Source organism: Acartia tonsa, chromosome 14 (genome assembly GCF_053477335.1).
Source record: "Acartia tonsa isolate MP-2025a chromosome 14, ASM5347733v1, whole genome shotgun sequence".
NCBI classification, from domain to species: domain Eukaryota; kingdom Metazoa; phylum Arthropoda; class Copepoda; order Calanoida; family Acartiidae; genus Acartia; species Acartia tonsa.
The window spans coordinates 40,358,604-40,386,577 of NC_137273.1; the positions used below are offsets into that span (position 1 = coordinate 40,358,604).

The 27,974-nt window shown below is 33.8% G+C and overlaps 3 protein-coding genes across 3 annotated transcripts in view; all 3 read right to left on the minus strand.

Moving 5' to 3' along the window:
- Positions 1 to 17: 17 nt before the first annotated feature.
- Positions 18 to 27,971, minus strand: LOC145305469 (uncharacterized). Its single transcript, XM_080147087.1, has 11 exons — positions 27,930 to 27,971; positions 15,668 to 15,752; positions 14,931 to 15,028; positions 14,483 to 14,597; positions 11,783 to 13,091; positions 10,427 to 11,250; positions 1,548 to 1,604; positions 1,360 to 1,418; positions 831 to 924; positions 612 to 694; positions 18 to 192 (listed from the first exon to the last, which is right to left on the minus strand). Exons 2-11 carry the CDS (start codon positions 15,740 to 15,742, stop codon positions 18 to 20), a joined length of 2,889 nt encoding a protein of 962 aa, XP_080003213.1. The 5' UTR covers positions 15,743 to 15,752; positions 27,930 to 27,971.
- LOC145306103 (uncharacterized) lies at positions 6,592 to 9,285 on the minus strand. The gene is made up of 6 exons (XM_080148046.1): positions 9,194 to 9,285; positions 8,262 to 8,687; positions 7,866 to 8,093; positions 7,441 to 7,722; positions 7,125 to 7,247; positions 6,592 to 6,608 (listed from the first exon to the last, which is right to left on the minus strand). The coding sequence occupies exons 2-4, from the start codon at positions 8,581 to 8,583 to the stop codon at positions 7,661 to 7,663; spliced, it is 612 nt and encodes a 203-aa protein (XP_080004172.1). The 5' UTR covers positions 8,584 to 8,687; positions 9,194 to 9,285; the 3' UTR covers positions 6,592 to 6,608; positions 7,125 to 7,247; positions 7,441 to 7,660.
- The window catches only part of LOC145306102 (glycine receptor subunit alpha-3-like), a 44,396-nt gene continuing 38,895 nt past the window's right edge, over positions 22,474 to 27,974 (minus strand). The window contains exons 15-17 of the mRNA XM_080148045.1: positions 23,555 to 23,615; positions 23,134 to 23,192; positions 22,474 to 22,606 (exon numbers count right to left, since the gene is read on the minus strand). Coding sequence (XP_080004171.1) covers positions 22,537 to 22,606; positions 23,134 to 23,192; positions 23,555 to 23,615 — 190 coding nt within the window. The 3' untranslated portion in view covers positions 22,474 to 22,536. The remainder of the gene's footprint in view (positions 22,607 to 23,133; positions 23,193 to 23,554; positions 23,616 to 27,974) is intronic.

The window sequence follows — 27,974 nt, forward strand, 5'->3', positions numbered from 1 at the left end:
AATTTTTATTCAAAATTTTAACATTCGTTAATAATTAAGTCTAGTAATAGAAAACTAGTCTTTGTTAGAAATAATGAAATAATATTTTCTTTTCGCACAGGAAAAATAGCTTTAAACCAAGGTGTAAAAACTTCTCCAACTCTTGTCTTCTCTGCAATGTGTTGCTCCTCTTCCTGGTGAATGAAGTTGCATCTGAACAATTAAAGTTTGTGAGATTTCAAACAAAATACATAATTTTAAATTTTTTAACTCTTTGAATAATGAATCCTTTGGATAAATTCTGTAAAAGTTAAGATTATGTTTGATGTAATAAAGGTAAATCCCTGTACTAATAATCAGGGATCTAAAGGGATAAGACAATGAATGATAAATTGATGTACATCCCCAATGACTACCGTTCTGTAGGTAACAATTATTGTTTCAAACATTTTGACATTAATCTTTATGAACAAACTACCTAATCAAAATTTAAGTAAATGTTACTCCAAAACTAACCAATAAGAAAACTTAATAAAAAATTTTTAGGAGACTAGTGTAAAAATTATAACAGTCCAATGACCCCCTCTTGACTTATTAAACTAATAGACAGGTTGCATAAACATGGAAAGTACCTTGTGCCATAAGCACACCATCCCTTGATCCAATATTTCTGGCACAGCTTTGTCTTGTACTTGTTGTGGCGGATCATATCATGCTGAAAGTAATTTACGTATTTTATACAGCTTTCTGCGGATACTAAAATAAAAAACTTAACTGTTTTAAACCGGATTTAAACTTCTTTTTTAGCCCTTTCGATATTGGATATTTAAAATTTTTATTTAATATCTTACCCTTAATTTTGCTTTGCCATGAGCGAACTGGCACTGATTTCCATAAATGCATTCACCCTTCTCTCTAAAGTTGCGACAAAACTCTGTCTTAAACCTTAAAGACAAAAAATATGTAAAAGTGAATAAAAATAATCTCGAAATACTACCTATGGAAGTAATACAAAGGGGGGGGGGCGGATGTGCCACTTTTTGAAACCAAAACTAAAAGTCAACAAAGGAACTCAACTAAAAAAAGAGTTACAGGTCTGAGATTTTGCATGGCAGTTGCTTTATAGGGGTACAATATGGAACTGTGAAGAAACGGCGGCGCAACCGCCAAAAACCGCCGTTTCCCGCCGAATTTTTCGGCGGTTGCGCCGCCGTTTCTTCACTGTTCCATATTGTAACCTTATAAAGCAACTGCCATGCAAAATCTCAGACCTGTAACTCTTTTTTTTATTTGAGTTCCTTTGACTTTTAGTTTTGGTTTCAAAATGTGGCACATCCGCCCCCCCCCCCCTTTATAATGATTAATAAATTGTGTCTATACCTGGGATTTGGGGATATAATCTGGCCAGGCTTTCCATCCTGTGAGATCATTTGACTTCCCTAAATTAAAATAACAATTTTAGACCAGCTAAACGACGGATTTTAAAATACATAAGTTTCTTGTGGTGGCAAAGTAATAAATTAGGAATAAACAAAGATTTTATTGAAAGCTTCGTTAATTAAACTTACATCTTTAGATTCATTATCAACTCCACTGGCGTAACTAGCTGTATCCATATGCTGAACCTAAAAAGTAACATAAGGCTAGAAATCAACCTTATTCGACATTCACTCAAAGCCCCAAAAATAATGGACTTAAAAGTGTATTAAACTGTATATAAGACATTTGCGAATATATTGGTACCATTAATTTGCCTCTGAGATAAAAAGAAGTATGTTTTTTGATATTTTTCTCTTGCAACAAATCAAATTTCAAATTTGAGTCACCAAAAATGCTAAACTAATTTTTGCTCTAGAAGAATCAATTTTTGGAGTTAGAAAGTGCTTAATACCTCATTTTAATCGCCTGGCATTGCTTTATAATATACAGGTAATGACTTGGTTGTTTATAGATCAGCTGACTAAAAAATCGAGGTTTTGTGATAAACCCACTTTTGTTGTTGCTCCATAAATGATATTTTTTTTCCCAATTTTTTTGGCTGTAAAGAAGCTTTATATATTCATATAACATCCACCTAAATTTGACTTTTGATATTTTATTTATAACATCACCAGAGGGAATTGAATTTTGGAAAAAAATATCAATTTATATTTTACACTGCTATGCATTGTTCTTGTTCTTGTTTCTAAAAAAAATTTATATTATAAAAAAGAGAATTATTTAACGCTTCTATAGGTATGTTTATCATTTTTCTATGCTAAATATAACTATAATTACACCATTTTAAAGACATCTTAACATATTAACACAATTATTGAATCGGTCTGTATTATAAAGCTGGCAACCCTTAAAACAGCTGCATTTCATTATCCTATTATATATAGTAATTATTATATGTATAAACACACTTAATTTTTAACTTTTTATTGATGGAATACATATGTTTCTCTATAAAAATAGATCATCAGTTCCAATTAAGATGTATAAAATAAGAGTTAAAAAAAATATATATATGTCAATGCATTTTGAATCCTTTTAAAAGACTAAATAAGAAAGAAGTGTTAGAAAATTGTGCCACCTGCGGGGTTTTTACTGCTTATATCCTCTTGGGGTTAGGGGGGAATTAGCATCTTTATATAAAAAGGGGGAGGTGTTTAAAGAGAATTTTTAAAGAGAAAAAAATAGGTCATATTTTATCATTTGCAGTTTTACAAATTAATACATGTTATATAAAGCTTTTTTGTCTGTAGCTTAAGATTTCGGTAAAGTATAAGGCTATTTTATTAATTTCCTTACTCCTTTAATTACAGAGCTCCTAGATGTTTGGATCGCAGCTGCTAGTAAACAAACAAAGTAAAACGATTCCTGAATAATTGATTTACAATTTTAAAAAGCAAAACATTTTTACAATTAGGATGTGTATATCCACACCATGCACAGTGCCTTCTAAGGTGCTTTGACTTTAGTGTCAGAACCTAAATTGGGACATAGTGCATTTCATTACCCTAGGTTAGGTAACTTTATTTCACTTTTCAATAAAATCTAAAATGCAGCGGTTTTTGAGAAAATTAAATTTGAAAATTTCAAGTTCAATTTTCACCCACTAGGAGTTACCGTATAATCATAACAAGAAAAGCAAAGATTATTTATTTTTAATTTTGAACAAGTTTGCTCTAATAAATTTCTTCATAAAACCACTCCTGAAGTGATGTAATTAATGGCTATTTTTATCAATTGCTTTCTAAGGTCACAGAAATTCAGCCTTAAATAAATCATATATAGGGAGGTTTTATGACTGACTTTATAAAAGCAAAGTTGTTCAAAATATTAAATAAATAATCTTTGATTTTCTTGTTATGATTATGCGGTAACTCCTAGTGGGTGAAAATTTAACTAGAAATTTTTAAATCTAATTTTCTCAAAAACCGCTGCATTTTAGATTTTTTTGAAAAGTGAAATGAAGTTACCTAACCTAGGGTAATGAAATGCACTATGTCCCAATTTAGGCTCTGACACTTAAGTCAAAGCACCTTCAAAGGCACTGTGCATGGTTAGCTCTTATTGTTAATTCAGGCGTTTTAGAATTAATCTTAAATGTTGGAAGATGATTTTTGTAGCAGTAAGGTACTTAGCAACTTTATAATCATTACTTTATGTAAAGGGATGTCCCGGTGGGGGGTGGGGGGTTAGGGGGTTAAGGGTTATTAATTAATTTGGGGCAACCCCATAATTTTTAAATTTTTAATTTTTAATCTTCCCCTCTCCCCCCCCCCAAAAAAAAAAAATATAAAAAGCTTTGACGTCCTTGCCTTTTTTATATAAAGATTACCCCACAAAATAAACATGGGGATGCCCAAATTTCCCTCCCCCCTTCCCCCCCAAATCAAAAAGCTTGGACGTCCTTGATTATGTAAGCTCATTTAAAACATACTGAAATCAATTTGTGTACAACAATTATCCTATTTAGTTTTTTAGTAGTGAAGCTACTCTATAATTCAAAATATTTGTCCGTCCATTGTCTGTCCATTCATCTGTATGTCTGTCCATTGGTATGTCTGTCTGTCTGAGACAGAAAGGGGAAAACGAGATTTTCTCGGCTTCTATAAAAGATAGAAGGCTTAAATTTCATGGATTGAATATTCTCTCTCTCTATCAATACTCCATATTTTCATCAAGTTTCATTAGGATTTGCCAAAAAACTGGGGTGGGCTATATCGATTCCTACAATTCAAGTTTTCATGATTTTCTCTACTCCTATTCAAGATAGATGGTTGAAATTCAGGGATTGAATACTTTGATATTTTGCATAATTTTATCAAGTTTTATTGAGATTTACTTATTGGGGTTCTACCTCAAACATAGGAGTCCCAAAAATCGGAGTGGACAAATGCAGGAGTCCCAAACAACGGAGTGGACAAACGTAAGAATGGGACAAACGTCAGAGTGGACAAACATCAAGGTGGACAAACGTCGGAGTGGAAAACATTGGAGTGGACATTGCTTAAATAAAACCTAGGAGTGTCTACTATTTTAATAATATTACAATTTTGAAATTTTTTATACCCCTGTCTACAAAATAATGACTATGGCTGCAGTGCTCAGCCCCCTAGCCTATATCCTAACCTAACCTAACTAAGAAAAGTAACGGGACGAAGGTAGGGGGGGCTGTGTTTGTAAACAAAAATTCAAAATTGAAAAAAAAGTTTGGGACTCCTGTGTTTGTCCACTCTGACGTTTGTCCCAAAAATCCTGCGTTTGTCCACTCCAACGTTTGTCCCACTCCTGCGTTTGTTCCACTCTGACGTTTGGGACTCATGCATTTGTCCCTTCAATGTTTTTCCACTCCTACATTTGGCATGGAACCGATTATTGGTTGGGGTGCTAGTTTGATTCCTAGATTTGTAAGTTCTAAGGATTTTCTTTACTCCTATTAAAAAAAATTTAAAAGGCTGGGTTTATACCCCCCATAATATATTAAGGGGGGTGATTACCCCCATCCCTAAAAAAATTACCCTTTTACAAGCACCTCCCCCTGGATACTCCTGCACTCCCCCTTGTAGTTACTAGGCCAACTTTATGGTCTCTGGTTTCAGGAAGCCCATTCAATTATGAGAAGTTCACATTATAAGAGCACTCTTATAGCATCCTCTCTATTAGCATTACATGTGTAATGCATTATAGACAGACAGATAGATATTGTGAGGGATCCTACACTTTATAACACCTTGTTTTGCATGGTAAAAATTGTTCCAATAGTTCTTGATATTGATATTTTATTTAAAAATTACAATAACTTGAATATAATGATGTTTAAAAAATGCTGGAATTATAGTTATATTTAGACTAGAAAAATGATTAACATACCTATAGAAGCATTAAATAATTCTCTTTTTAATTATAAAAATATTTTTTAGAAACAAGAACAAGAACAATGCATAGCAGTGTAAAATATAAATTGATATTATTTTCAAAATTCCAAAACTATCCAGGGTCCTATAGGAAGCATCCATAAAACACAGAACTCAATAGGTACTGTAATTGTCGAAATCTTAAGCTAAAGACAACAAAGATTACTACTTTATATAATAGGATAATGAAATGCAGCTGTTTTAAGAGTTGCCAGCTTAATAATACAGACCGATTCAATAATTGTGTTAATATGTTATGATGTCTAACTTTAAAATGGTGTAATTATAGTTATATTAAGCCTAGAAAAATGATAAACATACCTATAGAAGCGTTAAATAATTCTCTTTTTTATAATATAAATTTTTTTTAGAAACAAGAAGAAGAACAATGCATAGCAGTGTAAAATATAAATTGATATTTTTTTTTCCAAAATTCAATTCCCTCTGGTGATGTTATAAATAAAATATCAAAAGTCAAATTTAGGTGGATGTTATATGAATATATAAAGCTTCTTTACAGCCAAAAAAATTGGGGAAAAAAATATCATTTATGGAGCAACAACAAAAGTGGGTTTATCACAAAACCTCGATTTTTTAGTCAGCTGTTCCATAAAAAACCAAGTCATTACCTGTATATTATAAAGCAATGCCAGGCGATTAAAATGAGGTATTAAGCACTTTCTAACTCCAAAAATTGATTCTTCTAGAGCAAAAATTAGTTTAGCATTTTTGGTGACTCAAATTTGAAATTTGATTTGTAGCAAGAGAAAAATATTAAAAAAACATACTTTTTTCTATCTAAGAGGCAAATTAATGGTATCAATATATTCGCAAATGTCTTATATACAGTTTAATACACTTTTAAGTCCATTATTTTTGGGGCTTTGAGTGAATGTCGAATAAGGTTGATTTCTAGCCATAAGTTAACTGAACGGAAACCCCAAAATAAATATTAGAATAGGTATTTAAGTGGCTAAATAAACCGCACACTTTTCATAGAACTATTACATATTTATTAATATAAAGGGGATATTTCCTTAACACTAGTTTACACTTAATTTACCTTATAAAAATAAAATATATAAACCTGTAATAATTTTTGTGCCAGTCTAGTAGCACTGTCATGGTCCCATGTGTCAGGATTACTGTCCCACAATGGAGTCTCTTCGTTTGTACCCCAAATTTCCTGGGAATCACCGAGAGTGGACCATTGAGATTCGCCTAAAATTCAAATTCGCAAGAAAATTTTAAAATTTGGTTGGGTTCATACAGGTACTGCAAGACCTGATCATATAAATACAACTTAGTTAATAATAATAAAATGCAACCTTATTTTATACGTCGCCCCTAGTTTCTAGAAGAAGATAAGGGAAATAGCTTAAAACCACTCTAAGATATCCACTTAAATTACATCAAATTAGGACCAGCAATTAACAAGATCTTTAGCTTCAGACAAAAAAAAACTAACTACCTTAATTACAGGTTAGTCGTGCGTTAGTTGACAGGGAAACTACTTGAACATATTTCTATTACCATTCGGCAACTACTTGTTAAACTAGTGTCTATAACGTATGGGGGGGGGGGGAGATTCTAATGGTAAAATGTTGTTTACTTGTCAGCAGCACGATGAGCCAAGCCCTCAAAATTTCTTTAAAAACCTTTAATCTATTAATAACGCTATGTGTAAAGCTTGATTTCATATGACTGATATTTAAAATTTAGGAAGTAAAAAATAACCTGTTTGTTGTTGTACTATAGGTAAACTAGAGGCATTTTCTGCGGGTGTTGTTGAAACAGGAGCTGTTGAAACTTGTGGAGTTGTTAGAGGCGTCTCTGATTCTGTGCTTACTACTGTTGTACCTTATCAAAATCATAATTTGAAATAAAATCTTTTAAGTTTTTTATTTAACACAAATAGAAACTTAAACTCATATCAGAAGTTCATTTTATGAAAAATAACAAAAAATTTGGCGCGAGAGAGGAATTTAAGCTTTAATGTTCTTATCATGGGGAGTAATACTATGAACAAAATGAAGTAGAATGTTATACATACCTGATTCTGTGCTCTGTTCAGTAACCTCCTGGCAGTGGCGGCAGTGGCTGCTGTTGCAGTTGCAGCTTCGTCAGTAACATCTCCAGGATCCCCATCAACTTGAGAACTGAACATACACTCTCCGTCCAGTTGGGAATTAAACATTGACATATATTCAGCAAGATCTATATGATGAAATTCGGTGTTGACATCGCCCTCTTGAGGTGTCACCATGCCCCCGTCAACCTGGCTGGCACCAACGGGTGCTGGCAGCATCACTAGTTACAGGGCCATCAACGGAACCTAGGAAAAAAAATATACATTTTAAAGGACATTCAAATGTAAACCTTATTTACTTACATTAATCTATAAATATCTTTCCTTAAAATATATGTTTCAACTTCCTTTGAATTTTTCTAAAAAGGTTAATTAAGAAGTCTCAATACCTGTAACACTAGCTGTAGGTTGGTTGCCAATACCAGCCGCCGACATAACGACCATCTGCTGGCCGCCTCCTGCGCTGCTGCCAACAACAACCTGTTGGCCGCCAGCGGTAACTAGCTGGCCGTGGTTTGATGTTGGTTGGCTGCTGACTGTGTTTACTAATTGAACTGTTTTACCTCCGTGAGTGGCACTGCCAGCTATGCTGGTCAAAACTGTTACGGGTTTTCCTCCTGAGAAAAAGATCAATGTGAAGTTGAACAAACAAGTAATGCATTGTATTTTTAAGAGATAGATCTTAAAAAGTGAATTTTATAAATAATCTTTTGCATGATTTGTTATTTCTATTTCATTTGATAATAGAATTTAGGTGTGATTGTAGAAAATTAAAATTAACATACCAATCATCATAGTCTGTGTGCCGCCAGGTAGAACTCCCTGGCCTGCCGGCAGCGTCAAAATTTGTCCGGCTCCGCTGGAAATTATCTGAGATCCGCCCCCCGGCTTACCCAACACATTCACTGTCTTCACCCCCTGCTGGTTAGGTATGCTAACCATAACAGGTCTGGAGAATGATGTTCCAGACAATTGTCCACTGCTCACAACAATCATTTTAACACCGCCCCCGGCGCCCTGTGTAGCATACATTGTCTGTCCCGGACCGCCGGCGGTTGAATATTGGGCGCCCAGTGATTTGACCGCTGCGCCGCCGGCTGTGGTCATCACAATGACCTGTTAGCCACCGGCGGTGCGGATGGTTTGACCGCCAGATTTGTTTCTAACTATAGTTTGTTTGCCGCCGATATTTTGAACTTGTCCTCCTTGTCCTAAAATTTACACAAAAAAAATAATTTTTAAGATATTGTCATTCTTATGTGTTATGCGTGGAGCTCATACACAAAACATACGTATAAACCTAACATCCTATATCATTATTTATACACATATTAGTCAAAACAACGTTAGCTTTTGAAAAAAAAGTGGGCATCATCGTGAGTACACAGTAAAAATACGTAGGTATAACAATACCATAAGTTTAGAGTTATAGCCAGGGATATGAAGTCATAAGACAATGGACTATAAATTGATGTACAATACATTCCGCATGCAATGTTAATGCACAAAATTACCCATACTGCAGATTACAATTAGTGGTTGAAACGTTTGGACACCCAACTTAATAAACCAACCAATCAAAATCCATTAAGAGTCACCAGGTTGTCAAGCCAACGAATAAGAAAACGTTATTGTAAAACTTTGGGGACAATTGTAATAATCAGCTCATCTCTCTGGTTATAGAACTGCCATACAAACAACTAAAAATAATGTATACCTGTACGCCCTGAATGCCTCCAGATTTAACCATTATGCCAGCTGTATTTATTGTCTTCACACCAGAAACTGCTGGTTTTGTCAGCTTTCCAACTAAAGAAATTAACACATTAAATTAATATAAATAAATGTTCCCCCCAAACTTCCAGAACTCGATTGTTAGATGTAAGGTGGTTTAAGGTTGGGAAGGGACAATTCTAAACAAAATAGTATCAAAATCTATTGAACTATTGGTTCATCATTTACAATTGAGGTAAGGAATAATTCCCCCCCACAGGGTTGGTTATAAGGGGAAAAATTTTTCAAAATAAATGCAATAAAATTTTTTTTGGCGGCGGTGGCGGAAAACGGCGGCGGAAGTTAATTAGAAAAGTTAATTTTCTCTAAATATACACATGAACCACCAGAAAATTTTTTTACGTCTTTATCTGTAACAGGAGCCGAGATAGAGGGGGGAGGGGCTCTTGGAGCCCCCCCCTCCAATCTATTAAGGTGGGAATTGGGGCCCGATCTGTAAGGGTTAAAGGAATGTGTTAACATTTAAATGCATCTTATTTTGATGGTCTCTACCTGGCGCTCCAGCTGTGGGTCTACGGAGCAGTGGCCGCCGTCAGAGGACTGCACAAGTTTTTACTCAGTTAATTTACATTACATAATTACATAACGGCGCATTTTAAAGCATAAATATTTCAAAAGATGCGTATGAGGCTTTTTTTCTGGTAGAATTTTGTGCCTTAAGGTTTGTTTTTAAAAATTTATTTACTTGAAAACAACATATTAACGAGGCCAATACAATTTTCTACCAATTACACTAAAAATTTCATTTAAAAGGGGGGAGGCGGATGTGCCACTTTTTGAAACCAAAACTAAAAGTCAACAAAGGAACTCAACTAAAAAAAAGAGTTACAGGTCTGAGATTTTGCATGGCAGTTGCTTTATAGGGGTACAATATGGAACTGTGAAGAAACGGCGGCGCAACCGCCAAAAACCGCCGTTTCCCGACGAATTTTTTTTTTGCAATTTCTCGGCGGTTTTCGGCGGTTGCGCCGCCGTTTCTTCACTGTTTTATATTGTAACCCTATCAAAGCAACTGCCATGCAAAATCTCAGACCTGTAACTCTTTTTTTTTTTAGTTGAGTTCCTTTAACTTTTAGTTTTGGTTTCAAAAAGTGACACATCCGCCTCCCCTCTTTTTAAGAAATAACAAAAAAATGAAAAAACTAGGTACACTTACCCTCATTAGTTGAAACGAAGAGCCTGGCGGAAATGCAGAAGTTGACAAAGTAGCAGTTGCTATACCACCACTTCCCTGGATAAGCTGTCCACCGCTTGGCGTTAGGGTAATACCCTGCGGCCCATTGTTAGCTGTGAGAGTAATGCCTAGCTGCTGGGAGATCATTTGGTGAGTGGGGGGACCAGTTGACGAGGTGACCACAACATGTTGACCACCACTTGTCATCATAGCGTTAACATTGGTCATTTGGCTGTCATGGTGTAACAGGTTACTTTGTACTGAGGATGCTTGGCTGACAATCTGGCCGCCAAGTTCTGGTAAAGAAACAGGTATGCTTGAAATTTGAGATCCACCCTGAATAAATGCACCCGCCTGCATGCTGTATGCCAGGCCGGTGGTGTTTGTTGTCAACATTTGACTTCCATTGTCAGCGATAATTTGTATTGACTGGTTGCCAAGAAGTTGACCCGATTGTTGTTGCTGGTGACTTTGTTGCTGACCTGACGCAAGAAAACTACTATCATGTCCAATACTAATAATTTGGCCAGAATTTTGGGTTGACATTTGCATGGGCTGCTGTTGACTAAACTGCAGTTGACTGTTTGAGCTTGTAACAATTTGTTGGCTGTTCATACTATTATCCTGTTGAATCATATCATATGAGTTACTCTGTGAAAAAATTGGCAAGTTAGAATCATCTGATTGGCTTATAGTGTGGGAGGTGCTGAATCCCAGATCCATTTGGGAGCCCCCGCCTGAGCCTTGATCCATGCTAAATGAATCAAAGTCGTCAATGTCCAGTCCAGCATCCTTCATCAATGCACCTAAACAAAATAAAATATACCTAGTCCAGTAGATTTAGAGCAAACCTTAATTATTAAATAAGGAATTTTTTTACAACTTAATCATTTGATTTGTTCAAAAAATTCACTAGAAACAAAAATACATGTTTGTAAATAAACTTAAAAGACAAATCCTACCCCATCTTTTAGATTTGTTAAAGAACCACAAATTATCTAATATTTGAAGTTGAAGATATAAATAAGATAGAAGTCTTTTTTTTAAAATCCAGGTATCTAAAGGGATAATGACAATGGCCGATAAATTGATGTTCATCCCCAATGATTATTCACAACGTTACCCTTTCTTTAGATTAAAGTTAGTGGCTGAAACGTTTGAACACTCAACTTAGTTAACCAACCAATCAAAATTTACTTAAGTCCCCAAAGTTGTTTCGCCAATGAATAAGAAAACGTTATTATATAACTATGGGGACAAGTGTACTAAACAGCCTATTGTCCCCTCTCTCTCTGATTTTAATCCCAAAAATGTTGTAAAATTTAAAAAAAATATTACCTAAATCGAAAGTTTTCTGAGCAGCTGTGGTTGTTGGTGGTGGCTGTGACGTTATCACTTGCGGCGGCGGAACCTCCTCAATATCTTTTTGCTGGCCACCTTGTTGAACAATAAACTGGCCGGGTTGAGCTGCTATTGGCACTAAAGTAGGCGTTGTTTGTAAGGGAGCATTGGGTCGTAACAACAACATAGGGCCACCACCACCCTGCTGTTGAATTATCATGGGAGTGCCAGCTGTCCCACCTCCAGACTGAGCCACCATTTGTCCCATTATAATTGGAGTGCCTCCAGGCTGGACACTACTGAGCACACCATTGGAATTAATAATTATGGAATGCTGAGTTTGACCGGCAGATACATTTGTTACAGGCGCCTGGTTTTGTGTGGTAACCATCGAGTTTAAGGTACTGGTAAGTCTTGTCCTGTCCTGGGGGCTGATTCCGGACACACCAACCGTCTGAGAATTAACAGGTGACGTGCTTTGTGGAGGATGATATTTAGCTGCAGTGGTATTGGTAACTATTGCTTGCCCTACACCAGTATTAGGTTGTAGTTGAATTTGAAAAACCTGACCCCCACTATTAACTAAAGTGCCGCTAGAACTAAATTGCAGTGGTTGCATTCCAGAAATTACATTTCCAGGTACAAAAGAGGCGCCAGGTGGCAGGACAGTAGCTCCACCACCCGGCCCTGAAGGTGCAAGTATAACAGAGTTTTGGGGCAGGGATACAGACTGAGGGGATAACACAGAATGGGGAACACTTCCGCCACGTGGAGATTTTGGGGCACTCACGCTTCCAGGAGATTTTACAGAGTAGTGCTTGTTTAGAGGTGATGAAGGTGGTATACTACTGGCTGGGGATTGAGGTGGAAGCAAGTTGGCAGGAGATGGCTGGGGTGTCATGTTGCTGACTGGAGACGGCGGCGGCGGGAAGGCGGCTGGTGATTTCATAGGAAGATACGTCACCGGTGAAGGAGGCTGGGCAGGAGACGGCGTGGCAAACTGGTGGGTAGCGGGGGACGGCGGCACACTTGCAGGAGATTGCATTTGGTGCGGGGATTGAGGCACAGGAGCTGGTGACGCATGCATGCTTGGGTGGGGAGAACAGCCAGGTTGACTGCTGCTGGATCTATGCAAGGAGGGGAGGCCCATGGGTTGGTTAAGCATTGGGCCACCAGGCGAGGGAAGGCTGCTGTACATAGGCACATGGCGGGGCGTCACATCAGCACTCTCAAAAATATCTTCATTTAGAACATCAAGGTCTGATGTATCATGCCCTCCCTGTCCCAGAACTCCAGTGTCCAAATCCTAGGTGAAAAATATGTGTTCTTGCAAAGTGAAGATTATTATCACAAACTATTTAAGCAAGACTAAACTACCTATATAAAGTTATTAAAGCAGTATTATTATTCTAAAATATGTATTTAACATCATAAATACTTTTATGTCCCTAAATAACCCATTTAAAATACTTTACTGGCAATTAGTTTCAAATCTTTAAATCTAAGAAGGAATTCAGACTTGTATATTTCAAAAGATTAATAATATATTATTATAAAGATAATTGTCATAAGTAATTTGAATTATATACGTCATTAATTGACCGCAAACGTTTTAATTATAATACTGGGGGGAGGCGGATGTGCAACTTTTTGAAACCAAAACTAAAAGTCAAAGGAACTCAACTAAAAAAAGAGTTACAGGTCTGAGATTTTGCATGGCAGTTGCTTTATAGGGTTACAATATGGAACAGTGAAGAAACGGCGGCGCAACCGCCGAAAACCGCCGAGAAATTGCAAAAAAAAATTGGCGGGAAACGGCGGTTTTCGGCGGTTGCGCCGCCGTTTCTTCACAGTTCCATATTGTACCCCTATAAAGCAACTGCCATGCAAAATCTCAGACCTGTAACTCTTTTTTTAGTTGAGTTTGATGACTTTTAGTTTTGGTTTCAAAAAGTGGCACATCCGCCTCCCCCCTTTTCTCACTGAAAACAAATATTCAGTTTTTCTTTTTGTATACTTAAAAAACATGACCTAAAAAATTGCTCATGTTCGTAAATTCCCACCCCTTATTAATTCCTATAATCCTTTAATTTGATTGACAGGTTAAGATATAACTTCATAATTTATCCATAATTTGTAATTAAATGCTTTAATAAAAAAAAATCAAACTTCAATAACTTTTTTGTCTTTAGAGATTTTTTTGTCAAATAAGAAGGAGTTTTTTTTCTTTTTACTATAACCTACGTTATTAAAGAAGATTCTTTTACTGCAAATGCATCACAGTCAAGAAATGTGAAAAAATGACAAATTGCAGTTTCTTAAAAATGCTTTTGTGAGGAGCTAAAAAGCATTTCACCTTTAAAACTCATTAAGATACTTTTCTTATACCTTATTCTAAATTAATATTAAAATTTTAAGATTTTTTTATACATAATAGAAGAGTTATTTTAATTAGTATTATAATAAGTATAGATGTATATTGTATACAGATAACTACCTGCCCCCCTTTTCCAAGAACCTTTTTGTCTGCTAGCAAATTATTTTTTCTGTTACTTGGCTGTGTTAATATTCCCGACAATATAGGTTGATTTTTAAAGACCCAATTGAAGGTCGGCACATAACAGTTATCTAACCCCTTCCCCCTCTAGTGTTTTACTCTGTAGTTTTGATTTACATTTTCATATTGAGATTTTTTACCTGGTTAGGGGTAGAAGGTGGTTTTGGGGTGTTGGCTCCACTCATTATTCCGCCATCCGTGGGGGGTCCTCCCATTTCTGGGGGCGGGCTGGTAGCCATGCTATTACGGGGACTGTTCCTGTATTCATTTGTGATTTTCAAACATTTTTATTTCATGAGAAATTTTGTGTAAATCATACCTATCTATAATTAAAGAAACGTCGCTTAATTTTTATCTCAAAGTGCCTTGTTTAATGTTTACTTCAAATACTCCCATACTATTGTGTATGAAATAAATTGAAAGCAAGGGAAGGGGGCGAATAATTTTTTTCTAATTCTAGGGCACTGAATCTATTTGCCCCGCAGGGGTTAGCAATAGGTATTTTTAAAAAACAGAATTTGGTACATTTGAAGAAATCATAATTCACAGATTATTGTTGAATCATTAAATCAAATGTATGAAAACCCATTCCTGTCATGCTGATTAGGGGGAGGTCCAGTGGAATCTCTGGGACTGGTCGACGGCTGCTGGTCATGAGAACTGCTGCCAGACTGCCGTCCGCGGTCCTAGATAGGTAATTAACATTAATGATATGGTGAAATGCAGCCAAAACAGTGATCCTCACTCAATCAGTTAGCATGTCACTGTTCATAAGTATTATTTTAAAATTATTAATATGTTTGAACATAAGTTAAGGCTATTATCTTGGAAGATTTTTAAAAAGTTTAAGGGGGGGGGGGTTTAATGCAACCATCTCGTAATCAGTGATTAAATTGAACTGAAATTTTTCATGGGTAATCCTTGGTAGGTCTATTTTCCCTAAATCGAACAAAAAGTTGGAAAAGTAACGGCTGGCGGCTCAGCCATTTACCCGCGTTTTGCCTATTTTCAGGGCAAATTCATCATTAATTACGTAGGAATCAACTTTTAAAAACATATTTTTTTGTTTAATTCATGTAAAATGATAGCAATAGCCATTTTTTAAGTTTCTAGTACCAACAGCAACCGGCTAGAACTTAAATAAGATTTTTGAGCCAAAAAAAAGTAATATGTGTTCTTTTTGTTCGAATTAGGGAAAATAGACCTACCAAGGATTATTCATGCAAAATTTAAGATCAAAATTCGAATTCTAAGTGTTATTCAATCATTGATTACGAGATGGTTGCATTAACCCACCCCCCCCCCCTCCTTTAATCCTAACATACCATGAAGAGTAAGTTTCCTTCTTCCTCTCTTCTTTTCAACTCCTTTAATTTGTTTGTCCATGAATTTTTACCCATAGTTCTAAGTTCTGAAATAAAATATTTTATGCTGATACTGTTGTTCCTGCCTAAATACACTTTACGACTTCCAACCATTTTTAAGATTTTTAAAGAAACCAAAAGTGTTCCCAATTTTCAGCCCATTAAGGGGAAAAGGGAAATGGGCATAAACCGGTTATAAAATATCTGAATCAATTAAGATATCATATGCCCAAGACCGCTAAACCGCTAAAACGGGACCATGGTCAGAAAAAAACACCCCAAAGGAAGTTCCGGGAATGCCTGATTTTAGCAAACCAAAGGGGGGGGGGGTTAAATTTTGACATAATTTGGCTTAATGTGAATATTCTCATTACAAAATACCTTATTCTATCCTTCAACTTACTAAAAATATTACTTTAAGATAATAAGTATTTTAACATTGTGTAAAAAAATTTTAAATTCAGATTTTTTACCACTAGCACAACAAATTCACATTTTTTAAAAATTTTTTAATCCAACTCTTGTTTGGTCTTATTAAAGACTTATGTTTAAACTCAAGCCAGTCAGGTGCCTAACTCTGTACATCAGGCATGTAATGGGAATCCCCCTTCCCTTTCATCCTTTCAACCAGGAGGAAAAGTCATCCCCTCTCATGCGATGCTCCACCCTTTATTTTTGAATGAAATGTATTGCTCAAGTCTAACCGGCCAATAGAGGAAGAGGCTTCCACTTACCCCCTCCCCCGACCCTCTGCTTATTTGACCGGTTGTGTATAAAGAAATTCTATGGATTCTTGGATATCTTGAAACCGGTTTGTGACCATTTCCCTCTCCCCCTTTATGGCCCGAAAATGGGGAACACTTTTGCTTTCATGAAAAATCTTAAAAATGGTTTCAATAAGTGGGCTCATATTAACCCCTTAGCTGATGATAACGTGAACAGTCTTAAATAATTTATTTTAAAAATATTTTTTTATATTCATTTGGGGTTTATGGTTTTTAGTGTCGTTTTTTATGATTGTAATAAGTTTATTTGTATTCATGTGATATTAATGAAATTTTATTTAGAGACTACCAATTACTTTAACTAGCTATGTTTAAAATGTCATCGATCTACATTGAAAGGCCAACGAATTAACGACACTGAAAGACAATCAACATTTTTTATTTAATAGTATAAAAAAAGACTTTTTTAAATGTAGTACCTACGGACAAAGTTTGCATAATTAAAGGGATTTAAACATAAAAATGGATCATGAAGCATAAAAGAACTGCGATTCTCATTTGTCTAAAGAATCTACACAAAAAATTTCAGACTCCTTTCTTTATTTTTAGTGGTTTATTTTTGCACGAAAAGTTAATGTAAATTTTGTTACAGGAAAAAAATAATTGATCCGAAATTTAAACCTACTAAATGAAAACTAGCATAAATCCTGCCCTGTGGGTCTGCCCCCAACCCCTTACCACTTACAAATAAATGAGGTCCATATTAGCAACCTAACTATACAACATGTTCTACCTTGTAAATATTTCAATGAATGAGGGATCTTTTATTTTTTCAGTACAGCTTTGCAACCGATAGATATAATGGATATAGAATAACGTTTTTCACTTCGTTTTTAAGTTTTTAACTCTTGTATTTTTATTTTAATATCTGCGGACAGCTGTCTATAATACGATGTGATAAATAACTATTCCAGTATGGCTTCCAAACCAATTTATATCCGCTGGATAAGAACCTGTTCTAAGCCATACTGAAAAAGTCATGTATAGCATTGTATTACAGACATTTCCCACGATTACTAAAATAAAAATCCTAAAGAATAATGTCAGTTTTTTTTTAGCACAGGCCTTAGGCAGGGAGGAAGGGAGGGGACAATGGGCAATTAATTCAATTTTATAGTTGTGACACTGTAAGGTTGAAAAACCAGATAATTCCAGATAAAACGAGTATTTCTGATAGTGCAACTTTTATTGGAATTTTTTTCATTTTTTAATTAATTTTAATTCAAAATGCACCATCCCCCAAACGCTACTTTACTAAAAGCCTCTGATTATCAAGATAAAGAACTTGGTAGCAATTCATTTACTAAAGAATATTAGTTTTAGAATTTAGCGTAGAAAAATAGCATAAAACCATCTTCAGATTTTAATGATGAAAACGGTCTAAAAGGATTTTAGAACCTTTATGCATCTTCCCTAAAATGTAGAACTTAATCGGATCGGTAACCAAATTCTTAAGCTATATATGAACAAAGCTTACTACTTTTTATTGGATATTAGCGCAGATTACTATATGTGTATCAGCATATTATAAATGGACGTACGGATTCTATGGTTTCTAAATCGTAATAAATAATAAACAAGAATCAGTTAAAACAATTGTATTAAAAATTATTAAAATAACAACAAATTCTACTTAAATAATACATATATAAATATAAAACAATTGAATTAAAAATGATTTATGGGTATAGTCCCATTCAAGGCAACGCCCCTTAAGTGGCGATTCGTCGTATTTTCAAAATTGCTTGGGGCTAGAAATAGGAGAAAAGCTACTGTGAAAATACAAAGAAACTCCCCTTAAGGGGTGTTGTCACGAAAGGGGCTACCCTGATTTAATTACAACAAAATAATAAATAAAAATAAAATCCATTAGATTAACTTTTTAAAATCTAAAAAATTTGTCAGTTTAAAATTTAAAGTGCTTGTATACGACGTACCTACACAGTTATATACACTAGGTATAAACAAATTAACTTGATTAAAAATGTTTATGAATAAAAAAGGTTGCAGAATAGAATGTCTCAAGGATATTTTTAGTTTTGTATTTAGATTTATGGTTCTAATTCTTAATTATATTTGGTCTAGTTACAAAAAATTTACTTTTTATTGATAAAGTCTTAATAAAACATATTTTGGAAAGTATCAGATAAAACAAATGGATATAATAAAATAAACTTATAAATGGCCCCCTTTTAAATAAAATTAAACAAGGATGACAACATCCATAAAAGCGAAGCTCTGAAATGGAAGGACAAACGAACATTAACACTTGTAGATTGTCAGAACTGAATTAGCAGAATATTAATGCATCAGTACAAACAATATTGTAAGTAAATTTGTTGCAAAACTGCATAAATAGATAATACTGTTTAAGGACATACTTAAATTTTTAGGACTTGTTTATAGACATGAAACATTTTTATGTTAATTCATTGATATATTATAAAGAATTAATTTTTAATTAGTTTTGATTGATAAAATCAAAACATGTAACTTTACTGTATACTAGCATACAATATTTATGACGCAAGACACTCTAAAAGCTGAGTATTTTACCCACAAAGGAAAGAAACATCATGATTCAGTAAAATTTATTGAATCCATAGTAAAAAATAAACTTTAAAATCCTAATAAAAATCGACGTGGGCAATTGTTCTTATTTTTGGCTTTGCAGTATGATTCTACAGGTGTCACAGTATGTTTTTTATATACCTTTCAAAAATAGTTTAAAAACAGTTTAATTTTCCATTTTAATATCCGTGGACAGCTTTCTATAATACAATGCAATAAATAACTATTCCAGTATGACTTCCAAACCAACTTATATCCGCTGAATAAGAACCGGTTCTAAGCCATACTGAAAAATCATGTTTAGCTTCATATTACAGTCAAATTTCCACATTTTCCCACAATTACTAAAATAAAAATCATAAATAATATGTCAGTTTTTATATCACAGGCCTTTATCACAAAACTGGTTTTAATCTTATAATTTTCCATTTTAGTATCCGCAGACAGCTGTCTATAATACAATGCAATAAATAACTAGTCCAGTATGGCTTCAAACTGATTTATATCCGATGGATTAGAACTGGCTCTAAGCAATACTGAAAAATCATGTTTATCTTCGTATTACAGTCAAATTTCCACAATTATTAAAATAAAAATCATAAAATTAATGTTAATTTTTTACCACAGGCCTTAGGCACATCAGGGCCCACAAAAATGGTTTTATTTGTATATTTTTTCATTATAAATAACTGTGGAAAGCTGTCTATAATACAATGCGATAAATATATATTCCAGTATAGCTTCAAACCGATTTATATAAGATGGATTAGAACTGGCTCTAAGCAATACTGAAAAATCATGTTTAGCTTTGTTTTACAGTCAAATTTCCAATTATTAAAATAGAAATCATAAAATAATGTTTAATTTTTTAGCATTGGTCTCAGGCACCTCAGGGCAAACAAAACTGGTTTCATTTGTATATTTTTTTATTCTAAATAACTGTGGAAAGCTGTCTATAATACAATGCGATAAATACCTATTCCAGTATGGCTTCCAAACCGATTTATATCCGCTGGATTAGAACCGGCTCTATGCAATACTGAAAAATAATGTTTAACTTGGTATTACAGTCAAATTTCCACAATTATTAAAATAAAAATCATAAAATTAATGCTAATTTTTTTACCACGGGCCTTAGACACCTCAGGGCCCACAAAACTGGTTTTATTTGTATATGTTTTCATTCTAAATAACCGTGGAAAGCTGTCTATAATATGAGGCGATAAATTGATTAATTTAAGCATGTTAGAGTTGTCCTATAATTTTCAAACTATGGATTTCCAGCCCAAAAGTTGTTGATCAACAGTGCAGTTACTCTTTAATTTATTTGCCTTGTGGCTTTTCTTGGATGTAATTAAATATCTAGGTTTACAATTCAAATATTATGCTTATTTTATTCTAAAATCTTTTAATCATTTTTAGTCTTTTAAAATTGCTAGGATTTGTAGTTGAACTTAAAAAAAGAGCGAATTATGAGATTTCCATTTTATTATTGTTATTATCATAAACCGGTTTCAAGATATCCAAGAAACCATAGAATTTCTTCTGCTACAACCATTTGACCTTCCCTGGTACACTGGAGAGAGTACCTCTCTCCCCCTTCTGGCGATTCCAGCTTCCGTGTCGCTGGGGCCCCCCCAAATTCTACACAGTTCCTAGGATGAGAGACTTTCCCTTTTCAGATGGAATCTTTTGGGTCCTCCACAACTTTACATATATGATCAAGGGATAGGATAGCCTAGCTGGCCTGGGTCCTTGCCAAAGAAGCTGGCCCCAACGTCATCAATTAAAATAAATTTCATCAAATAATATAAAGTTCTAATGCTGAGTCTTCCCTCCCCCCCCCCCCCGATGACCCCTTCGCCGCTCATTCCCCCCTCCGTCCGTACCCCATTCGACCCCATCCATAAAAACCGACAATTACTGTCAAAAGTATAATTTAAAGATGAATAAATAAACCCTTCTCTTACATCTACTTAATCAAACATAACCTAAACTGGGCATCATTTGTTGTCTAGATGCAATACAAATGGTATTTTTAAAAGTTTTCTTCAGTTTTGGTTTGTACTAAATTAGCTCTTATAATAATTTAAAGCTGGCAATATTATTCCTTTAATTATATTTTGTATGCATTAAGTAACAATAAATGTTTATAACGGACCTATTAATGATTATAAAGTACCATCACTTTCTATATTTTATTCTATATTTCTATAATTTTAATATTTTCAACAAATTTTAAAATTGTTATGAAAATTATAACACGCCTCTAATAACAATCAAAACAATAATAAAAAATAGAAATCAGCTGATGTGATGAACATTGAAGATTGAATTTATTTAAAAAGTAGCAAAAAAACTAATTTTGTTACCAAAAAAAGAAGCAAATACGTTTTATAGAAATTATGTATTGTTTTTAAGATTTTTAATATTTTTTTTAAGCATTAAAAATAGTTATTTTAAAAAAAGTTGTTAATTTTATTACGATCAACTCTTCCTATTTCATTGACGTCACAGGGTGTCGCACTTTTCAAAAGAGATACAAAAAAGGGACAAAATAGGCGGTCTCCCAATGTAGCTATACTTTACATTGCATTGCAGTAAGAGTTCCAGGGAGGGATTTTATAGAAGGCTACGATAACCCCTCCAAGATATATCGTCCCTTTATTCACGTTTGCATAGAGGCATCTTTGAGCGTAGCCGCTAGTCAATTTATAAAGAGGCAAGGGAACTTAACCTAAATCCTTCAGTATGACAGAAATCAAATGTTTTTTTCCCAAGAAACTATTAAACGTTTTGCTAAGTTTAAGGTGTCTAAAAGTACGTACATAGATTGCAGAATTATAGTCTAGATAATCAATAACTCAATTTGACCAATGGGAACACAGTGTAGAAACAATACGACCACATTATAGAGTTAAAAATGTACACATTCTAGTATAAAAGATAATTTTATTTTTTTTTCATTTCATCTATTTTATAAGTCAGTTTATAATTATTTATAATTCTATAAGGTTAAATTTCCTAGGATAAAGCTTTGATAGACTATCTAGGGTAAAATATCTATTTTTCTGAGTAAAAACGTTTTGACTAAAATTAAACATAATCGAAGTCTAAATTGAAAAAAGACTAATCATATTAGTATAAGACTTCTTGGCGCTTTTACACAAGTTACCTTGATGAGAATTACACCCCAGCCCCCCCCCCCTCCCCTCCTCTTAATTTTGAAATAAGGAAAGAGGGGGGGGGGTGTATTTTTCATTTGTTTCAAATTACTTTAGATTTGGTTAGGTTATAATGGTTACTAGGTTACCCAGCAATTTTAGGGTCCCCTAAATTCTATTGATAAAAACACTTCCCCTCCCCCCTTACATTAGTTTGTTAATTTGAAAACTAAGAGGGGGGTGGGGGGGGGGTGTCAGATGTTAAACAGGCATTTTATGTAAAAGCACCGACTTCTTGAAAATTTAAAGCTTACTTTGCATTATTAGGTAGGAATTGTGAATGTTGATGAGAGGGAAGGAAGGGATGGGTACTACTAAAACTAAAATAAAATTAGATAGATAGATAGATATTTGGATAGATTGGTAGATAGATTAATAGATTGTTAGATAAATAGATAGATAAATGAATAGGTAAGTAAGATAAATAATAGGTATAATAGATGAAAGAATATATGGTATGTATAATAGATAGAAAAAGGATAAACTTATATATGAAATATAAATAGATACTAAAAAAGAAACTTATTATAGAAACCTGATTATACCTTACAGCGGTGAGATGTTAAATCCTCGATTAAAAAAACAACAAAAAGTTGCAATTAAGTTTAGAGTAACATTGTTTCTGATAAAAATCTCCTAAACTCAGGAAGGGAGGGGACATTGGACTGTAAATTACATCCAAAGATTTTTAAACCATGTTAACTTATTCTTTTGCTACTTTAGTGTCCATCCAACAATTTTAAAGTACACAAGTGGTAATTTTGTTATAATCATTTAGGATATGTATATTAATTTAGAGTTCATTGTCTTATCCCTTTACATCCCTGACATGTTTGCACCACATTACCTTGAAAATGGCTGGGAGTTGGCGAATGACGTTGGTAGGAAAGGTTGACATGGCTCACACTAGATAGATAGATAGATTGATAGATAGATAAATATAGTAGCATCACATCGTATTATAGACAGCTTTTCACGGAAATTAAAATGTAAAATTAGGTATTAATTTTATGTTTTATTTTAATATCTGTTGCAATAATCATCATGCAATGTTTAAAATTGATAAGGCAATTCTAACATGTCTAAATTTTCAATAACAGCTATACGTTAAAGATGGACGTACGTCAGAACTGACCTCTAACTCAATTTTATCTTATTTTATTACAATTCATTAAATGATTTTTAATACTTTTCATTCTACAAGGTACACAAGCATTAAGATCTTTAAAACAGCCAAATAATAATCTTGCTACAAAATATATTTTTACCTGTTTTCTGAAGCAGGAGCATGAATCTTTAAACCTCTTTGAGCCATAGCTAACTAATTTCCTGAAAATAAAAGAAATAAATTACAAAACAGGAAAATCTTCAAAACTAAAGTACATTTTGTTTATAAATATTTTTGAGGAGGATACTTTTTTCATCAATAAACTCAATCTTTGCAATAGGTAATTTTGTTCTTTATGATTGGGAATTTAAACCTCTTTGCCGTAAATAACTAATTTCCTAAATAAAAAAGAAATTAATTACAAAAAAAGAAAATCTTCGAAACCAAATTGGAAATTTTGTTCATTTGTTTAATACTATTTTTTAGGAGGATACTTTTTCAAACAATAATCTTAATCTTTGGAATAGATAATTTTGTTCTTTATCATTGGGAATTTAAACCTCTTTGAGCCGTAGCAAACTAATTTCCTGAAAATAAAAGAAATTTGTTACAAAACAGGAAAAGCTTCAAAAACTTAAAAAGTACATTTTGTTCATTTGTTTTAACTTTTTTGGGGGAGGGTACTTTTTCAACCAATAAACTTAATCTTTGGAATAGGTAATTTTGTTCTTTATGATTGGGAATTTAAACCTCTTTGAGCCATAGCTAACTAATTTCCTAAAAATAAAAGAAATTTATTACAAAAAAGGAAAATCTTCAAAAACTTTAAAATTACATTTTGTTTAAAACTATTTATGGGAGGATACTTTTTCAAACAATAATCTTAATCCTTGGAATAGGTAATTTTGTTGATTATCATTGGGGATGTAAACCAATTGATCGTCAACTATCTTATATTTTAAGAATCAGGGATAGAGGGGACATCTGAAAAAGTTTTATAGTCACGTTTTCTTATTCGTTGACCAAGAAACTTTTGGTACTTTAATTAGATTTTGATTGGTTTGTTCATTCAATGACTTTTAAACCAATAAATTTAATCTGCAGAAGGGGGTAATTTTGATTTTTATCATTGGAATTGTGCAACAATTTATCGTCTATTGGCTTATCCCTTATACATACATATAATACAACTTTCCGTCTTTAATATAATACTTTCAAGTTCGGGGCATATTATATTCATATAAAACCGTGCAAAAATTTGTCAATTTGGATAAGACAATGGATGGTAAATTGATGTCCATCTCCAATGAAGATAAAAAAGATTACCTCTTCTGCAAATTAAAATGTTGTTTTTAATGTTTTGGCACTACTAGCTTTGAACAGACAAATGAAAATTCGGTAAAAGTTTTTTATTAAATGAATAAGATAGTGTGGTTATAAAACTTTGGGTACCAGTGTAATTAATAGCCCAATGTTCCCTCCCTTTGAGGATACAAGCATTTTAAAAATCTTGCATTTTTTGCTATTTAAAAAAAAATAATTTTTTGCTTCAATGTAAAGTTACTATAGGTCCTTCATCATTAGTTTTATAAGTGGAATTATTTGGGATTAGAAATAATAAGAAGGGACGTAGTATCTCTTACTTCTGGAGTGGATAATATCCCCCCCCCCCACATTAGATTGTTTTACAGACTTCTCCATATGAACAGGGATAAGACAATAGAAGATAAATTATCAAAAATACCTCTACTAGAGGTTGAAATTATTGGTTGGAAGTACCTAAAGTTTTGGCAGAAATTATAAAGGGTTGGGGGTGGGAGCGTTGCCTTGTCCCTAAAGCTATCTAATGTATAAGGGGGGGGAGGGGGTTTCTTTGTCTTATTTGCATAATAAGGGATTTTACTATTGAAGAAAGAAAGTAAATGAATGAGAAGGGGATCGGAGAGGGGAGGGGGGGGGGGGAGGATGATTGAAAACAAAAGTTCTGCTTATTCCTATAACAATGAATTTTAGAAATACCAATTGCTTGTAAATAGATGAAATAGAAGTTTCAAATTATTATTTTGTTTATATTGGGATTGTACATTAATTTATCTACGATTGTCTTATCCCTTAAAAGGACTCTCCACAGAAAAATCAACTTTGGATTTTTGAAAATCTAACCTGAAACTATTATTCTCTGTTCAATTTTAGGCATTTTTTGTTTTTGTGGCATCGCGATCGAAGCCCTTTGAAAATTTTGTCCGCCGCCTATTTGTACTGCCGCTATAACAATATATACTACACTTTCCTCCACTCAATATGTGTTCGCCGCTAAAGAACATTTGCTCCATTGCAACCGGCCGCTCTACGATTTATCCTCTTCCTTGACTGGACAATCCTGCCGCCTCCATTTTGTGTTCGCCTCCGCCAAATATAACCATCTTTTGCCCCTGTTGCCGCATTCATCGCCCTTCTCCGCCGCTACTCCGCTATACATTGCGTACGTAGCTATACACAACACCCCCAGCCTCTATTTAATTTCTGAACAAGGGAGAGGGGAGCATGTATTAAAAAGCGACGTACAGCGGAGTAGCGGCGAAGAAGGGCGATGAATGCGGCAACGGCGGCAAAAATAGAAGCTAAAAATCACTAAAGCAGCACAAATTAAATGGCGGGAGGATTCACTTAAAGGAGGTAAAAAAATTCAAAGGGCTTCGATCGCGATGCCACAAAAACAAAAAATACCTAAAATTGAACAGAGATTAATAATTTCAGGTTAGATTTTAAAAAATCTAAAGTTGATTTTTCTGTGGAGAGTCCTTTTAAGATCTCTTATGTGTAATAAGTAAATGTGAAGATATTCAAGGGGGGGGGGTATATTTTGTCTTATTTGCATAATAAGGGATATTACTATTGAAGAAAGAAAGTAAGAGAAGGAGAGGGGGGGGGGAGAGAGAATGATTGAAAACAAAAGTTCTGCTTATTCATATAACAATAGATTTCAGAAATCCCAATTTTTTGGTAAATAGATGCAATTCTAAGTGGTTAGAAGTTGTATTTTTGTTTATCATAATTGGAATCGGTTAAATATTGATGTTATAAAGTATAAAGGTTTTTTTCTGTCCCTTAAGATCTCGCCAACCAACACACCAATAAATTTCTCCAATTTATAAAGACTTCACTTGAATGAAGATACGGAAAGTGACATGTGTGACGTCATAAAAATAAGTCCAAACCCATCTCTTTTTTAGGGGTTTCCTTTCCCACTTCTCCTCTCATCCTTCCTTTTTAGACGTATCTCCCACTTGGATCCTTGAATGGTTTTAGCATAAATTCAACCTTTCGTTTGAATACAAAACCCATTAGATAATCGTAGCGAATCCACTATATGTTTAACATCCAATTACGTATTACGTATTGCAGCGCTATTTAATTATGAAATATTTACTAATATGTTGATTGCATTTTTTTTAATCGGTTGAATAGCGAAGGACATATAGACAATGACATACAAAGTGAGTTATATAGTAGATTCGATCGATAGGTTCTGAAATACTTTTATTCCTTTTTTATGCATTTTAAAAAGCGAAAAAAAGGATTTTTCTTAAAACATAAAATTTACTGAAAATATTTATGTTGATAGGAAAAGAATTAATTTTGTGAGGACGAGAATTTTTCACTGGTATAAAGGGATAAGACAATGGACGATAAATTGATATACATCCCCAATGATGAGAAACAAAACTACCGCATCTGTAGAATTATTGATATAAAAGTTTTGACACATCTAGTTAGCTAGTAACCAAAAAATCAAAATTCAATAAGAGGTATACAATGTTTTTTGAGCTAATGAAGAAGATTTGGTTATAAAACTTTGGGTACCAGTGTAATTTACAGTCCAATGTCCCCTCCCTCCCTGACATTCATATTGACAGGGATTATATTTCTATAAAACAAATTCTAAGAGAGGGGGGAGGCATTGAAATGTATAAATTATACTGGAATCCAATGTTTTATAATGACCGTATCTTATTTGTTGGCTCAAAAACTGTGAATATTTTTATTGAATTTTGATTGGTTCCAAACTAGAAGTTTCAACCAATAATTCTATAATTTAAAAGAAGCTAATCTATAATTTTTAAATATAATTGTCCCTCTGTCCGTCTGTAAGAAACCGTTAGGGCGAAACATTTTCTTCGGCCGCTTTTCAAGATAGACTTATGTAAATTCTTGTAAAGATTCCATTTAACGTTGAGCATACAGTTTATTTTTTACTTGATCCTTTGGTCTGTCGGTCACGATACAAAAGACAAAAAGACAATTTCTATTCATAGAGATTTTATGACTTTTTTTACAAACTAGAAATACGTTTATTTTCATAATACTGAACATCTAAAACTCAATTTATGAGTCGGTCCATCCACAATTATGAATCTTGTCATCCTTGTTTTATTTTAAAGTTAGTATGTTTTTCAACCTATTTTAAAAGTAATACACTATTCTAAGACATGAAGATATATTTCGATTTTAGTTATCATTTTCAGGTCAATTTGTCTCTTGTAGAAGTGAATCAAGCAATATTAGCTTGGTCGTTTTAA